General features: G+C 50.2%; 1 protein-coding gene across 1 annotated transcript; it reads left to right on the top strand.

Annotated features, from left to right (window-relative positions):
* Positions 1–6,975: 6,975 nt before the first annotated feature.
* LOC306807856 (mitotic-spindle organizing protein 2-like) lies at positions 6,976–8,778 on the top strand. The gene is made up of 3 exons (XM_079317829.1): positions 6,976–7,200; positions 7,290–7,432; positions 8,508–8,778. The coding sequence occupies exons 1-3, from the start codon at positions 7,046–7,048 to the stop codon at positions 8,666–8,668; spliced, it is 459 nt and encodes a 152-aa protein (XP_079173955.1). The 5' UTR covers positions 6,976–7,045; the 3' UTR covers positions 8,669–8,778.
* The last annotated feature ends 7,866 nt before the right edge of the window (positions 8,779–16,644 follow it).

The raw sequence follows: 16,644 nt of genomic DNA on the forward strand, positions 1-16,644 counted from the left end.
CCCTATACCCTTGCATACACTGAGATTGGTGTGCCTGTCCAGCCGTTGCATTCCTCTGAGTCACAGGGGCCAAAGATGCTAGTGGTCATGTCCTTGCCATGTCCCAGACCCTTTGTGGACATTGATGAGCTGATTTTGGACTTGCCTGTTACTCCCTGTAGAAGAGAGTGCTCTTTGGGATCTTTTGCCTTCCTGTTTTCCTTCACCTCTCACAAATCTTGGGTAAAGTCCCTGAATTCACAGTTCCTGATCTCCTCTGAGAATTTACTGGCTGCAGTCCTGTTGTTTGTCTTCTTGATACCTTGTCTTTGGGCCAGCTTGCTCTTTCTTTTGGCTGAACCTCTCTCTGTGCTGTACTGTTTCATACATACTTTGCATTTTAACCTTGTTCCTGGTGTTGCTCCTATACCCATGCACATACATTTCCTCTATCCATGCTCCAGCCTAAGCACCATCCTGCTGTTACTCCCCCGCAGCACATTCCCTTTCTCCTCTGCTCTCTGGGTGGGGATGACAGCAGCAAATTCACTGCTGCACCAGCAAAACCTTTTCTGTTAGTGGAACAAAGCCCTCGGGCATCAGTGGGATGAGCTAGCAGTGGTTTGATGAAGGCTTTTTGAAAAAGCATCATCTCCCCTCTGCCTGCTCCCCAGAGGAAGCTGTCCCTGCTGGTTGCTGGGGGGGACTGAGGTGATTGGTGGGACTGTGGGGACTTAGTGAGGGTGAGTGCTGCAGCCACTGCAGGAACCCTGCTCTGCTTGTTGAGTTTTTCATACTCTATCTTAGCTGAGAGATGGCTGTCCTGGCTGCCATGCACAGTTTTGAGCTGCTGTGGGGGCCACGGGGCAGCGTGGCCAGTGTGGTCTGTGAATACACTCTGTGATTGGGAGCCTGCAGAAGTGTGGTGGGTTGTTCAAGGATGCCTCAGCCTCTGCCACTCCTTAAAAGGCAGTGGATTGAGCTGGCCAGTGTCTCCTTACAGCCCACTTGGCTGCTGGCAGCTCTGGCTGCCTCTCTCCATCCCAGGCAGGCATTTAGTCCTGTGGGGATGGAGGTGACTCCAGTGGGAGGGCTTTTCTCCCAGCGCATACAGAAAGTGCTGGAGATGCAGAAATCTGCAGTGATGCTGCTGGGTGTGCTTTCTGCACTTAGAAGGTTTCAAGTGCCACTTAGCAGCCCTGCTGTGCCCTGATGGGGCACAGTGAAGAGATCATCATCATGGGGGGATCCTCTGCTTTGTTGGAAGCTGTGGGTGGGGAAAAAAAGAGGCTTCTTGTGTCCACACAGCTCCCTACATAGTGTAGGGATGTTTTCTTGAGGATCTGTGGCAGGGAGCAAACTGCCTGGGAGCCAATGCTGGCTGTGCAGCCTTATGGTGAAACCATGCTCATGTAGCCTGGCTCCATCTCAGGAGAATCCCTGCTGAGCACAGGGATGAGACCTATGTGCATTGCACCAGCTCCCCAGAACCAGTCAAGGACTAGCAGCTGGGCTGTGTCCAAGTGCTTCAGCTTCTTGGTCATTACTGTGGGAATTACATCCCTCCTGAGCCCTTTTTTCTCCAGACTAAACAAGTGAAACTCCCTTGTTCTGCCCCTGACCATCCTCAGCAGGATTCTCTGACTCCTTTCTTCTCTTCATGTATGTGGAAACAGTATCTAGGTGTGGTCTCACTACTGCTAAATCAAGAGAAATAACCCCTTCCTTTGTCCTGAAAAATACATTACTCCAGTTCTAGCAGCTTGGTGGTGGGAGTGAGCAGCAGCTCCCCAGAAAATTCGGACTGAATTTCTCTTGAAAGGGTATTTTAGTGCTGCCTTTGCCATCCTGTCACTGAAATGAGCATTGTTTGGGAATGGGGTTGGTGGGGGCAGGCATTCAATAGGGCTAGAGAGGTGACAGGGATCTCCATTCATAAGGATGCTTATCCGCAGGAGGGACAAGAGCATGAACAATCTTATGTGGCTTTAAGGTTAACCCTGTTGGGAGGATAAAGTTAGACCAAAGACCTTTGTTTGTAATAATTCCTAATCCACTTGTGCCAGCAATCCCCCATGTCCTCCCAACTGCCTGTGTTCTGTATCCCTCCTCCCAGTACGTGCAACAGCTCTGGCATTCATTGCCTGATCACTAGTCCCTCACTAAGCCCTCCATAATTGCTGGGCTGGTTTAGCATATTGCAGGTCCTGATAATGGAGGAAGGAAGTTTGTTTTGTAATTGGATTAGCAGTGCTGGGAACAGCTTGTGCACAGTGTTGGGGCTGAGCTGGTACAGCCCTGGCCTTGTCCCACTCTGCCTGGTTGTGGGTCAGCTTGGGTTGTCTTACCCCTGCACAGGACTTCAGTGAGCAAAGTGATGCTCACAGGGCTGTCTCCCATGAAGACAGTTCAGGCTGTTAAACCCAGAGAGGACAAGACACCAGGGAGACCTTAAAGCCCCTTCCAGTGCCCGCAGGGTCTGTAAGAGCTGGAGAGGAACTTTGGACAGGGGCCTGGAGTGACAGGACAAGGGGGAATGGTTTTAAACTGAAAAAGGGCAGCTTTAGATGAGATAAAAAATAATTCTTGGCTGAGAGAGTGGTGAATCCCTGACACAGGTTGCCCAGAGAAGCTGTGGCTGCCCCATCCCTGGAAGTGTTCCAGGCTAGGATGGATGGGGTTTGAAGCGACCTGGGATAGTGGAAAGTGTCCCTGCCCATGGCAGGGGATTTGAACTAGGTGAGCTTTAAGGTCCTTTCCAGCCCTATGATTCTATGAAAATATGTAGTTTTGGAGGATAGAGGCAACCAAGAGGGATAGAGAGCACAATTGGAGCTTGCCCACCTGGGAAGGTGGGGTGTGCTCACTGTATTCTGTCCCTAATGTCTCCCACCTGCTAGAAATGAAGCCCTTTGCTTAGTGACAAGCCTCAGGTTACCCATCCCAGCACAAGTCATCAGGGCTCCTAAGTACCTCAGAGGCTGGAGAGAACCTCATTGGACTGGGTTAAACCCTCACATTGTAATCCATGCCCCCTTCTTGCCCCTCTGGCCTGGAGAAGTCCTTGCCTAGAGGTGAGTTTGAAACTCCAGCCCTAGTAGGGATGCTTAAGTTCACAGCTGAGAATGCTTTGCCTTGTGTTTTGCCTCCAACCCAGCAATCTACAGGAGGATCAGATAACTCAGATCAGCTGCCAGAGTTTAGAGCAAAGATGAGAAATTTGCTCCTGACCCCTTCAGGCAGCCAGTGGAATGTGCAGGGTAGCACATACATAGCACACATGTTCAGTGGCAAATACATGGCCCAGCTGAACACTTCCTCTCTAATCTTTTTCTAAAGACCAAATGGACAAGTTTCAACTTCTGACTTGGAGACCAACCTCACTCAGTCCCTTCAGTATGGTTCTCAGCATCCTTCCAAACCATTTACTTGCTCCTGGTGTCCTCTTTGGGAATTGTCCCAAGACATCTCTGCTTGGATGCCTCCACCTAATTTTGAGTCTACACCTGTGAGCAGTTCTCTCCTTTTCCATGGACAGTTTGGAGGCCTGTCTCCAAACCACCATGCTCATGCACAAAGAAGGGGAAATTGTTTTAAGCTAAAATGAATATTGACTTAGATTAGATACAAGAAGTATTGTACAGTGTGGGTGGTAAAACCCTGATACAGATTGCTCACTGGGGGGGTAGAGGTCCCATGTTTCCCATGTGTGGAAACATTCAAGGCCAGGTTGGACAGGGCTTGGAGCAACCTGATCTAATTAAAGATGTCCCTGCTCACAATAGGAAGTTGGACTAGATGACCTTTTGACCCACACCTAGGATTCTATGATATTCCAGGTGAAACCATCCCAGTGACATGGCTGTGTCCCTCCCCAAAACATCCCAGGCATGATGATTCCACACTACCAGCCCTCACTTCTTGCTATTAACATTAGTGGGGGCATCCCAAGACTGAGGTGGGGAACAGTGCTGGAAGTTGCTCAGAGACATTACTTGGTTAGCTGGTTCTTCCTCTTGTTCAATCCATACCTGTGACTTCCAGCACTGGAAACTGGTTCACACTGGGTACAAATCAAACTTCTTCCTTAAATCTAGCCAGGCTAAATTATCATAAAAGCATAGAATGGTTTGGGTTGGAAGACACAAAGCTCATCTTGTTCCAGCCCTCTGTCATGGGCAGGGACATCTACTACAATGCTCTGCATCACCTTTTCAAAGTTAATTATCAAGGAGAAATCATTACCTTATCCAGAGACAATGTATCTGTGATAAATTCTGTTTACACTTGCTTTTCTGTCTGGGAGCTTGGTTTCTTTCAAAAAAGCCTCAGAAAATATGAAAGTCCAGATTTGTTTGAAGCCCTCTTCACATTGGCTGCATTTGTTGGAGGTTTGAGCCATATCCAGGTTTTCTTAAACCTTCTTTCATAGGGAGGTGACCTTGCTCCTTCCCTCCTTGATGTCATGCAGCCCCTCCTGTCTGAGCCTGATCTCATGCATTCACAGTGTGTTCTCAGCCAGTGGTTGTACCTCAGGCATTCTCTGTCCTTCCTATCTCGCTCAGCTTGATAACCTGCACAGCTGCCAGTCTTTCTCTTAATTTCCACCATGAATGTCTGTGTGCTGTATTTTTCTCCATTAAATGGCAAGCCCTGACTGTCTGTGTGAGACTGGCAGGCTTGCTGCATGTCCCCTCTCCCCAAGCTGTGCCTTGCACATCCACAGTGCACTGTGATTCACTGCCTGAGCACAGCTTCTGCCCACAGGTACAGCACATTCACAGCAGGCCTGGCTTTGGTGTGCTTGCTCTGGCCATGTCCTGGTTGGCAGGGAAGGCTCATGCATCACTTTGCCTCCATGTAGGGTGATGTCTGAGCAACTCACAGCTCTCTCTGGTAACTCTGTATGGATTGCAGGCTCTCTGCTGCACTTAACTCTCTTTTCCTTCTGCACATGCAGGCTGTTGGAGCCTCCCTTGCCCCCATCTGCTCAGCCCCTCTCATAAATATGTCTGCAAGGGCTGAGATGCAGCCTGGCATCAGCATCCCTGACTGTCCTGGCTCATCCTTCTCTGGAAACCACAGACTGAGTGGTGACTGGGTTTTAAAGTCCTGCCAGAGGTAATGGAGAGTGTCTGGTGGGCCACAAGAGCCAGGGTCCTGCTCAGTGTCATTTAAGCCAGAGTCCCAGGTGCTACCCAGACTGCTGCTCCAGTAACTGAGGCCTTCTCAGGGGAAGTTTAAGGTTGGCAATGACTTCATCTACTGACCTGTTGGACTGGGAGAGCAAAAGGGTCAAACTGAGATAACAGAGCCCCCAGAAATTCTTCAGAGAAAGCCTTGAAGTCCAGAGGAGAGGGCTGTCACTCTGAGTTGCAGACTAGGCCCATCCGGGCTTATGTCAAGAAATGTGGGGAAGGTGAGACACAGCCATGACCTATAAAGGAAGCAGAGTCTCCTGTCCTTTGCCCTGGGAAGGTCTCCAGCCCTGTTTGTGATGCTGGTGACCACAGCACACAAGGAGAGCTGCCAGCTGGAACAGACGGGCTGGGACAGAGGGAGGTTCAAGCTGAGACTTCTCCAGTTTGTTGTACAGAAGGTGGTTCCTGGTTTTCCTCTCACTTTTTTTTTTAATTTTTCTCTCCTTTTTTTTCCTGGAGAAGTGGTGAGCTAAAAAGCATCTTTCTCTCTTCTGCTGTGAGTTGTATCTGAGCTCTCACATGCCACTGGCTGGGGGAGGTGGTCCATGTGGGACCAGGTCTGGAGACAGCATCACCTACACAACAAGGGCTCTTGCATTTGCACTCAACTTCCAGCCTGTCCCAAAGGAAGTGGCACATCATACACCAGAACAGGCAAGAGAACAAGCACAGGGGTGGTTTTCAGTCCCCCTGCATCACAGAGCTGTACTCCCTGCTCAGCTGAGGGTCCCTCTGAAAGCCCAGCTTTTGGGACACCCTTAGGCTCTGTGGCTTTGGCATTGGCAGCCCCACAGATAGCACAGTAATTTGTGCTGGCAGTAGCTGCTCCCACTCTAAACACAGCCATAACTGTTCTTGTTGAGCTAGTCCTTCTTAGGGCCACAAAGAGCAAGATCTTTCTTTTAGCATCATCGATGTCATTCCTGCCTTGGCATCTGCAGTAAATGTGTGTTACCAGGGCCCTTGGGGCACAAGGTCGGCTCACCTTTTGACAGCCTCGCAGGTTGCTTGGGATGTGGAATGGGAGCATCTGTCTCCTGTGGCTTGGTGAAGGGATGGGATGGGATGGGATGGGATGGGATGGGATGGGATGGGATGGGATGGGATGGGATGGGATGGGATGGGATGGGATGGGGTGTCTCGTGGCTCTGCCGGGGGACAGGACACAGGACACACTCTCCCCTGCTCTGCTCTCCATTAACAGCGCAGCTCCGGGGCCTGTGTGCGCTGGGCCAGGGGCAGCGGCCACGGACCATCCCTTCCCGATGGCAACAGCTCATTTCCATTTAGATAGAGGAATTTCAATCTCAGTGTGCCGTCTCTTCAGCACGGTGCGACTCAAGACCCAGATTTCCAGTTTTCTTCCCCATACAACGCCAGATGCTCTCTGGGCTCAGGAACTGCAGCGCGTTCAGGGAAGCTGCCGCCCGGCCCAGGGGACAGCTGGGGGTGAGGACACGGCTTCTCTCTAGCCCCGCGGGTCCCCAAGCATCTCCGCACCCCAAACCGCTGCACTGCCTGCAGCAGAGGCGCCCGCCGGGAGCAGCGGGGCGGGCAGGGGACACCGCACAGGAGAGGCTGCCACTCGGCGGGCGCTGCGGCGGCAGCGGGCCGGGGGCGCGGCTGGAGCGCGGCTGTCGCCTGCCGGCCGCGCCGGGAGCAGCAGGGCCGAGCCTTTGGGGCGCGGTCTGCCCTGAGGAGCCGGGCCCGGCCGGACCGTGTGGGGCGCGGTGTCCATTGAAGAGCCCGGCTCGGCCGGACAGTATGGGGGCGCGGTCTGCATTGAGGAGCCCGGTTTGACCGAGCCCTGTGGGGCGCGGTCTGCATTGAGGAGCCCGGCCCGGCGGGGGCGTGGCCCCGCAGCCATGTCTGAGGGGGCGGCGGGAATGGCGGCAACGGCGGCGACGGCGCCGATGGCGGAGACGCGGCTGCGGCGGAAGCAGCTGCTGAGCGCGGAGGAGGCGGAGCTGTTCGAGCTGGCACAGGCGGCGGGCAGCGGGCTGGACCCGGAGGTGTTCCGGTGAGCGGCGGGAGCGGCCCCGCGGGAGCCGCCGGTGCGGCCGGAGCGCTGTCTGACGGGCGCTCCCGCTGCCGGCCGTGTGCCCGCAGGGTGCTGCTGGACCTGCTCCGCATGAACGTGGCGCCGCTCGCCGTGTTCCAGGTGCTGAAGTCGATGTGCGCCGGGCAGCGGCTCCCGCCGGGCCCCGAGGGCGGCCCCGCCGCGCCAGCGCCGATGTCCAGCGACACCCGAGGTGCGGGGAGCGGAGCGGGGCGGGCGGCGCCGGTGCCCGGCCTTTCCCGGGGTGTTCCGTGCAGAGCCCCCCAGCATGGCCGGAGCACGCTTGGGAAGGGTATAAATTTTGTATAAAACTCAAAGTTAGTTTCCAGGCCATGAGGAATCATGTGCGTGGTGGCTTCTAACACTGATCCAGCGGTTTCCATCCTCTAGAGATGGTGTTTGTGTGGGAAGATGAAGTAGAAGGCTGGGGGGACTGTCAGCTAAAATAGTTACTGCTTTTGAATGCATTAATCTCCGTACTGCTCTAGTGTCCATGGACAGTAACAGCCATAGCTCTGAACTTGTGCCATATATATATATATATATATATATATATATATATATATATATATATTTAGTTTTATTTTATTCCTAACCAGTTCTAATAAAATTTTATTTACTCCCTGAAGTGAGTTTTGGCTGGCCAACTCTGTGGATTACTTTCAAAAGGTTTAAAAATAAGTAACTAAAATAAGTCTGCTGTCACTAAGCCTGGGTTCACAGTGGGAAAGTTCATTTCTCTTGTGCTCAAAATGGTGTCAGAAAGGGGCAGTGGTGGTGGTTGGGCATGTTTATTCTCTTGGCTGTGCTTGCAGGTCCTGTGAAAATTGAAATTGAGAGGAGGATTAATTTGAAAAGCAGTCATATGGAGAGAAGTGTGTGTGGTCTGGTGATGTGGCAACAATCTCAGACACCAGTGGACACTGGCACATGCTTTTGCTTATCCCAGCCTGGGTTGTTGGAAACTCTTGGTGTTCCAGCAGTGCTGTTTGCTGTGCTGCTGTTCCTGTGTGAAATGACTGGAACAAAGTGGCTGGTTACTTTGTAGATTCAACCTCATGAAAATTTAAAATGCTTCTACTGTAACTCCTTTGGGTTTTGTGGCACTGATACTTGTTGGGCTGAATTCACCAATTTGCTTTCTACACTGTGAGATCTAATGGAATTTTGCCTCCTGCATGGTTCCTGAGGCAACACTTGTGGCAAGCTGCTGTGTGGTGATGCTTGTGTTGGGATGTGAGAATTAATGGATGGATTTGTTTACTCAGGGAGAAATAAAAGCAGCTGTGCTGTCGGTGGGTCCCAGATTCTGGCCGAGAGAAGCAGCCGGGAAGGATCTGCGCAGAGGATGCCCCGGCAGCCGAGTGCCAGCCGTGCACAGAAGGCAGGAACCTCTGGGAAGAGCAGCGGGGCAGGCAACAGCACCTAAAGGCCTTGGCACAGATGGATTGGGATCTTTGACAATGTATATAAATCGTACTTGTTAAAGCTGCTTGTGTTATATGTATTCACCTAAAAGTGTGATTTGTAGTACTGGGAGCAGAGCTGTTGGTTCTTATTTCCTAAACTTCCTTTGGTCATGCAGACTGCTAGGAAATGTTCCTGTATTTGGCTTGCCCTGCTTCCCCGTGTGCCTGTTCATGGCATTCTAGCACTGTATCTGAAACCAGATTAACAGATGAACAAAAGGTGAGGAAAAGGAGGGATCAAGGTGGTTTTGGGGAGCTTTAAATGTGGAAAAAGAGAGGGATAAAGATATGATGGCCTGTGTGGCATCTAATGGGATTACAGACACAGTCTGTGCCTCCTGGGGTTGCACACTGAGCCTCTCTGGGGGCTGAAAGCAAGGGACATGTGTCACTCTTAGAGTGCTTAATCAGGTGCATGGGCAGGACACTGACTGATGCACTTTCTGTGCAAATCTGGTTTCTGACAATTATTCACTGTTTAAATGGGCAATATTGACTGTAGCATTGCCAAGGAGGCTTATAAAATCCCAAATAATTTTATTAGATTTCTTCTATAAAGCAGTTAAAGCAGATAAGCAAATCAAACTAATTAATATCTGTCAATATTTGCACAGAGATGTGTGATGTCAAGTGGAATTCATACTACCTGAGTGACTTCAGAATTCTCGAGATTTTAGAAGGGTAACACAGAATGTGCAAGCACACACCCAGTAAATTAAGGGTTCTCAATCTCACAGAGTGACCTTGGGCAGCATCCTGACTCAAGGGGAGACCCCAGCAGTCCTTCTCTCAGGGCAGCTGACTCCACTGCCCTGCCTGCCCACCTGTCCACAAGGCTCCATCTTACCTGTCTTCAGATGGTCACAATAAACCTTGCTGCCCAAGGTCTGACATTCAGCCCCTCCACAGCACCAGCAGGTGCAATGGTTAGTGCTGCACACCTGAATCCAACCATGGCATGGCTGAGCTCAGTCCTGGGGCTGGTGCACCTGCCACAAGCACCCGGTGGAGTAGGGAAAACAGGGAGAGAGCCTGGAAGCTCTCCCAGTGGACCACCCACCAGAGCTGAGCAGTGCAGGCAGGATCACTGCAGCCTGTTTTCCTACAGACCAGTTCCCTGTACAATCATTGCCAAAAATGGGAGGGCTGGACGGAAAAAAAAAAATTAAATTCGGGAGAAGATGGCCAGTACAGGTACCAAACCCGTGACCTTGGCACTATTTACAGCTCCCTCCAACCACCTGAGCTAACAGGCACAATGAAACACTTCCCTGTGTCTCCACCTCGTGGCCCGGCAACGGCTCTGCCAGCTGAGAAAAGGGGATAAAAACCGCACTAGCAGAGGATGGTTTCGATCCATCGACCTCTGGGTTATGGGCCCAGCACGCTTCCGCTGCGCCACTCTGCTGTGGTTACAGAAGAGTTTACAAGTACTGGCTTGAATCTGTAATTCCGCTCTGCTCCGGGGTACATGGTGGCACTGCGACGCCAGTGGCACCAACAGCCCGTGCAGGGTGACAAGAACACCCTGATAGCCCCAAAACGGGGGACAATAAATTAACGCACTGTAGTGCCCCACTTACTGTTATAGCTTTGACCTCCTCCCAGGACCCGCAGGCTAAGTCCCCACTGTGCTGCTGAAAGCAGACCAGAGACAAAGCCCATCTGGCATCTTCTGCTTTTTGGCTTGCTGTTCATTTTTCATGTACAACCACCCGTCCATTGGATTTTAGGAAAACAGGCAAGCATCTTATGGGGAACATTTAACAAGGCAGGTGGGTGGATTTTTGCACAAGTTTCTCACAAATTCGGGAGCGTGGTTTCCTAAACTGCTGTCAGTGGGAGATATAAATATTTTGGGAAAAAAACCTACATGAGAACATAAAGCGTGGGACTGGGGCTACTCAGCACATCACACACCTTGTGTCTGCCTTGGACAGCACCACTGTGCTCCCAGCAGCCCTGTGGCAGCAGGACTCAGGCACAAAATGAGATGTGCTCTCAGCGCTGCAGTGTGACTCCTCATTTTGAGGAGAAGCTGAGGATGTCAATCACCTGTGTGCTTACCCAGCACAGAGCATGTTTTGCTCTGAGGGATTGCTGGCTGTTACTTAATCCCTCTTCAGTCCCACAGCAGGCACAAGGAAGTGGGGTGGACCCTGGGAGGTTGGTGTTTTGCCACAATGGAGTTACACAGATTTTTTTGGCTAAACCTTTTCCTTTTCTTGGTCTTGGGGTAAATATCCCCCAAAAGTTGTCAACCTTATTAAGATGTTCCTGCCTCGTACCATCAGTACTTTGTCCCCTTCACTACTGAAGGGTGTACCAAAGAAAGGGACCTCTCACCTCTGAGACACTTTTGGGTCCAAGAACTGGGCCATTGCAGATGCTAATGAAGGTGGAGAAGCCACCTCCATTGTCCTGGTTTGAAAGACAAGTGTCTGCCAAGAAAGGCAGGAACCTCCACTGAAATGGAAAAAATGTGACCCCCTTCCCTCCCATTTACTGTAACTTTGAAATGAAGGGCCATTCAGGCAAAGATATGGGAAGAGGTTTAACAGTTCTTTACTAGGATGTATATGTATAACCAGGAAAACAAACAACAACAATGGCAGCATGATTGTAAACCAGACCATTCCAAATGAAGTTCCCACATTTTCAAGAAAGAGTCCTACATATGAAATGTCTGTGTGTTATGAGCATCCCCTCTGAAGGGGAATGACAAAGCATTTTACCAGCTGTCCCTGCAGAGATGGAAAGGTGAAGGATGGAGAGCAATTTCACTCCAGTGTGACACTGAGGCATTTCATAAAGAACAGGCTTTCTACTATACCCCCAAACTGCATAATTGGCCTCACCTGGGGACTGTAAATTGCCATCATTGCTGTGCCACAGCAGCCTGCTTCTCTTGCTACCAGCTGCAGCAGCAACAGTGAAAATCCCTCTCATTTGGCTCCTGTACCAACAGTGAGGAGCCCAGAAAAATACCCTGGTGAGAGCAGACTGTCCCCGCAGGACCACGGGAGCTCCATGAACACCTTACATCACCCTCATCCGAATCCCTGGCAATGGTACTGGAGAGAACAAGGCGTGAGAAGACACCTGTCCCCAAAACAAGGTGTGTGATGGCAGGAGCAGAGGGCTGGATTATGAACTCGGGTTTTGTCATGCAGGGTTACAGAAGCTCGCGGCCCCGTGCCGCTGTTAGGGAGCAGGTGAGACAACAAAATTGGATGTGCGTTGGCCGGGAATCGAACCCGGGTCAACTGCTTGGAAGGCAGCTATGCTCACCACTATACCACCAACGCAGCTGTGCGATGGTGACGATGATGATACATCTCTCATATAATTCACATTCTGCCCAGCTCCAGCACAGGCCGGTTCTCTCCAATTCCATGTGCACTGCTACAAGCTGCCACACTACACGGGTGTCGTTGGATACTACTGGGAACCAGGGAAAAAACAGCCTTGAAGCTTTGCCTTTCTCAGGCTGCTCAAGGACAAGGACTTATAACAATGATTAAACACCTGCAGGGTGCATGAGAGATGTGATGTTTTGCAAAAGTATGATTTTAAAGACGTGTTGCCTTCTTGGACCAATGAGTATTTTCTATTCTGTTTTGCACAAACCATCCTTTATATAAACGGTAGTGTTTCTTTAAATAAAGCTCTTTCTCTCTTGCTTCTATATTACACGAGGAACTATGTTGCATTACCCTTTTCCCGCTCCTATAGCCTTAAAATGCAATATATGGGTGTTTCTGTGTGTAAGATATTGGCTGGAAAACTCAAGCTGAGCTAGACACCGACTAGAGAAGATGAGCCCCAGGGAGCAGGGAGTGTCCAGGCTTGGAGCAGGACCCTGGACAGATCAGGACTGAGCTGCAGGCACAGACTGCAAAGACCTATGGTGTGCGTGTGGGAGAGATGGATCTGTGTGCCCAGCACCAATCTTCAGTCCTGAGCAGCCAGGGAATAGGAAAAGAATCAGACAGTCTCCCTTGTTTATGTAAGTGCTGGTGGTGCTTTAGAGGACACTGGTAACAGCCTGATGCCTGGAAAAGCTGATCTGGAACTGAGACTAGACAGAGTAAAACAAATAAAATAGATATTTATTGAAAGGATCCACCTCGGGCAGTGCAAGAGCCTGGCTGGGGCTACACTCAAATCGAATCCAAGATAGATCTCAGTCATGATTTTATACACTTTTATAAGTTTTGGTTCATTTTCATACTGGGGTCAATTATCCAACCACAGCCCCAGACTATGAAGTCTTAACCCCCTGGTTTGCCCCTTTCCCTTAGCTGTTTATGCTTTTTGGGTACTGGTTGTCCTTGATTCTCTAGCTAGGAAGGGATTGTTTTGTCTAACTACCCTGTGAAGAGAACTTACTAACACCTAATATGAAGATTCAGAGTTAGCTCATGACTCTTTCCTGGCAGGCATCACTTTGCCCATTCAATACATTTCATAGATCAATGGGATATTAGGTCAACCTCCCAGAGCATGTGAGAATCACTGTGATGTGGAAGAGCTGGGAAAATCCATGAGCTTCAGGAAAACCTGAATCCTCCTGATGTGGAAATGAGTGCACACAGTGCCCTGGACTCAGGCATTCCAGGGATACCACACAGAGCATAGAGCCTCTTGCCTCCAAAAATTCTGCTTTTGTTAGGGATACTTTCAGACCTTTTAGGACCACTCCCAAACCACCTTGTACATCTGTGTAATTCTTGTTCTGCAGCTTTGTTGCTGCGCTGCTCAAGGACCCATGGGACACAGGGCAACCCAAGATAATGGTAATGAAAACAACCACACGATGGCACTCCCGACTCACAAAAGAAGGAAAAGCACCGAGACCAGCTCGATATCACTCCGAGAGAAGGGCCGAGCTACAAGTGTCCCTGACTCTCAAATCACCTGGGTCACGACAAAAAGGTTTCGCTGCTCTTCCTCTTCCAAATGCATATTCTTCTTTGCATGTCCCTCAAAGGGCTTTGCCCTATCAAATCTTTTCACTCTCTTAGAGTCCTGCCATAAGGTTTCAAACATCTGCCAAAACTAGAGCTCAGCAAAATGCCACGCACTGAAGTGCTAGAAAGCACTTGCTACCTGCAACTTCAACTGTGCCCATCAAACTCCCGGCACACACCCTGCAATCTGGCGCTTGGTATTTGGTGGGAGAAAGCAGCACAGACATCAAGGTTTTTTAATCATGTGGCACTAAAACATGCACCGTCGAAGTTGCAGACAAAATATTATTAAAATAGGGTGATGCTCTTCCAAAATCCTTCTGGGAATACAGGTGGGAGTGGGACGGCAGCGCTGAGCGGGGCGGGCGGAGGGAGCGAGGAGCCTCTTGGTGGCGGTGCCAGAGTGGGGCAGGGAGAGGGGGTAACTGGAGGAGGGACCAAGGGACCGGGGCAGGAACAGAGGGAGGGTGTCATTTAAGGCAGCAGCATCCCTTATGGGGTCACCAGCATTTATTGGGGGGTAACAGGAGAGAAAAGGGTTGTGGGGTGATGGACCGTGGGTGAGGGAAGGTCCCAGGAGAGCCTGGCCAACACTGTCCTGGGTAGGGATGGAAAGGGAGGGGGGATGGCAGAAGGCAGGTGGCTCATCTGCACTTGTGAGCGGTTCCCATCTCCTGTCCCCCTCTCGAGGGCAGCGGGATTAGGAGCGCGGGGCTGGAACGCGGGATCTGGAAAGCGGGGCTTGAACATGAATCTTGAACTGCCTCGTAAATTAAATGAAAAGGGGATAAAACCTAGCAACTTTAAACTTTCCCTCTGTTTGAAGAACGTTTTTCCTCAACTGAGTCCCAAAACCCCAGGGAATTAACAGTCCTTAGAGACAGCAGGAACGTTCTTAACCAGTAAATGAACTGTTTCAAGTCCCTCTTTGGAATTGGCTTCCCCCTAAGAATGGCAACTTCCCTAACCCACATAGATACATCCCATTCAGCCACACTAAGCACATCACCCATGGCTGTTTTACCCCACTCACAGGACTCTTTAAAGGAAAAGGACCCAGACCCTGGGCAGTTCCCCTGCAACTCACCCTCCTGCGGGTTCAGGAGAGGTCAGGCACGCAATTTTCTGAGGGGGCTCGTTGAAAGAGTTGCTCCTGCAGCTGCACGAAGGGCGCTGATTCTCTCCTGTCAGCTCAGCCCAATAAAACAGGCACAGCACCAGGGTGGGGCCAACCCAACTGTGTCTTTTTCCCAGCGATGGCTGCCCAGCAGGTCATGGCTGGGTCGCTTTAAGGGACCTCAGGGAGAGAGCCCCACATTGGGTGCCACTTGTAGGGATGTGCTGCAAGCAGGTCCCAAAAGCAAGGCTGCACACGGGGTCTGGGGCACCAGCTGCTGGGAGGCTGACGAGAGATGAAGGGATGGGTTCTGTTTGGAAATCTGAAGGCTGGTTTATTGACTTACAGCTTAAACACAGCTCCAGGGACAAGAACAGGGACGAGCTGAGGTACAGGACTAAATATGGGGCAGAAGGGGGTGGTTCAGGGGTTAGGGCCCAATGGGGATAGGGCAAGGTACTGCATAGGAGGGGTTAGGGAGAGGGAAAGCCAATGGGGATTGCCCCAGGGTGGGGCAATGAGAACAGAACCAACAGAGATCCAGGGAAGGGAGAACATTCCAGGGGATGTACATAAATGGGAGATGGGGGCTGAACCAGGGTGGTCAGGGTCATGGGCCAATAGGACAATGACACAGGGGCATTAACATGTGGGAATGAAGGTTTGTGGGACAGAGGCTTTTCTCTCCACAGCCTCGGGATGTACTACTTACAAATTTCTCCAAGGCTGAGGGATGACACACCCTGCCAGCTCCTTTCCCAAGGGAAGTGCCACAGGACCATCACCCCTTTATGCTGTTCTACAAAGGTGTTAAACGAAGTCAGAAAGGTCAATGAGCACAACAGCAGCATCCCCCTGAGAAATCCAACCTGTTTTGAAGCAAGCACAGGGATCTGCCAGCCCAGTACCAAGACAAGGGCTTGGGACACCAGTCAGTCTGTGTGTCAGGGACACGCCTCTGGAAGGGTGGCATAGGCAAAGGTCACAACTGCAGTAAACCACCTCAGCACCTACTCAAGGAAGCTATTTAATCTTAACTAGGATGAAATTCTCAAGACTTAGGGGATGTTCACAAGGTTCTTGGTCACTCTGGAAGCAGTACAGTGTATTTAGTAGTACAGTTTAAGTTACACACTTTCCACAATCCATTAAACCTGTTAATTCCTTAGATGGGGAAAATGCTCATATCCTGCTTATAACTTACAACTTTATTTCAAAAATTGAACTAACACTAAGTACCAGCTGTGTGCTCAGAACTCGTGCAGCATTTGTTCACACCAGCAGCTTCTTGCTGATGTGCTCTGCTGAAGACAGTAAAAAAATTGCCCTTTCTTTAAACCTACAGATGGTGAGAACATTATGCAACATAAAAGCTTCATTTATGTATCTCATCTCTTGAAGATTAGAATCTTGTAAAGAAAAATTAATATGAAATCTTATTATATTGATGACTTTGGTACAGTTCAAGAATTCCTAAGAGTCACTGGTCAACCAAGTTGGAAAAAGAATAATTTATGAAAAAGGCAATTTACCAGATTATAAAAACTGGATACATCCTACATATGTACAAACAACTTGCCTCTGATGTACAAGTGTGCCATATTTGTCTCATAATTGCTAGTCTGCAACCAAAAATAAATCCAGACAGAAGCTGTAATAAATCACCTTATTTTGTAGTGCAGTTATGCCTGCTATTTCCTTTTAACAAATGCAGAGTGCAAATGCACTTTAAATATCACTAACTACTGTGAGGCCTTAAGGACTGCTGAGCATCTAAACCCAGTTCAGATCTAGGGGATATGTAAGATAATGCTTCAACAGTTGCTCCTAAAGAAGCAAGCCAGAA

The sequence above is a fragment of the Erithacus rubecula genome (genome assembly GCF_903797595.1).
Source record: "Erithacus rubecula genome assembly, chromosome: 14".
NCBI lineage: Eukaryota > Metazoa > Chordata > Aves > Passeriformes > Muscicapidae > Erithacus > Erithacus rubecula.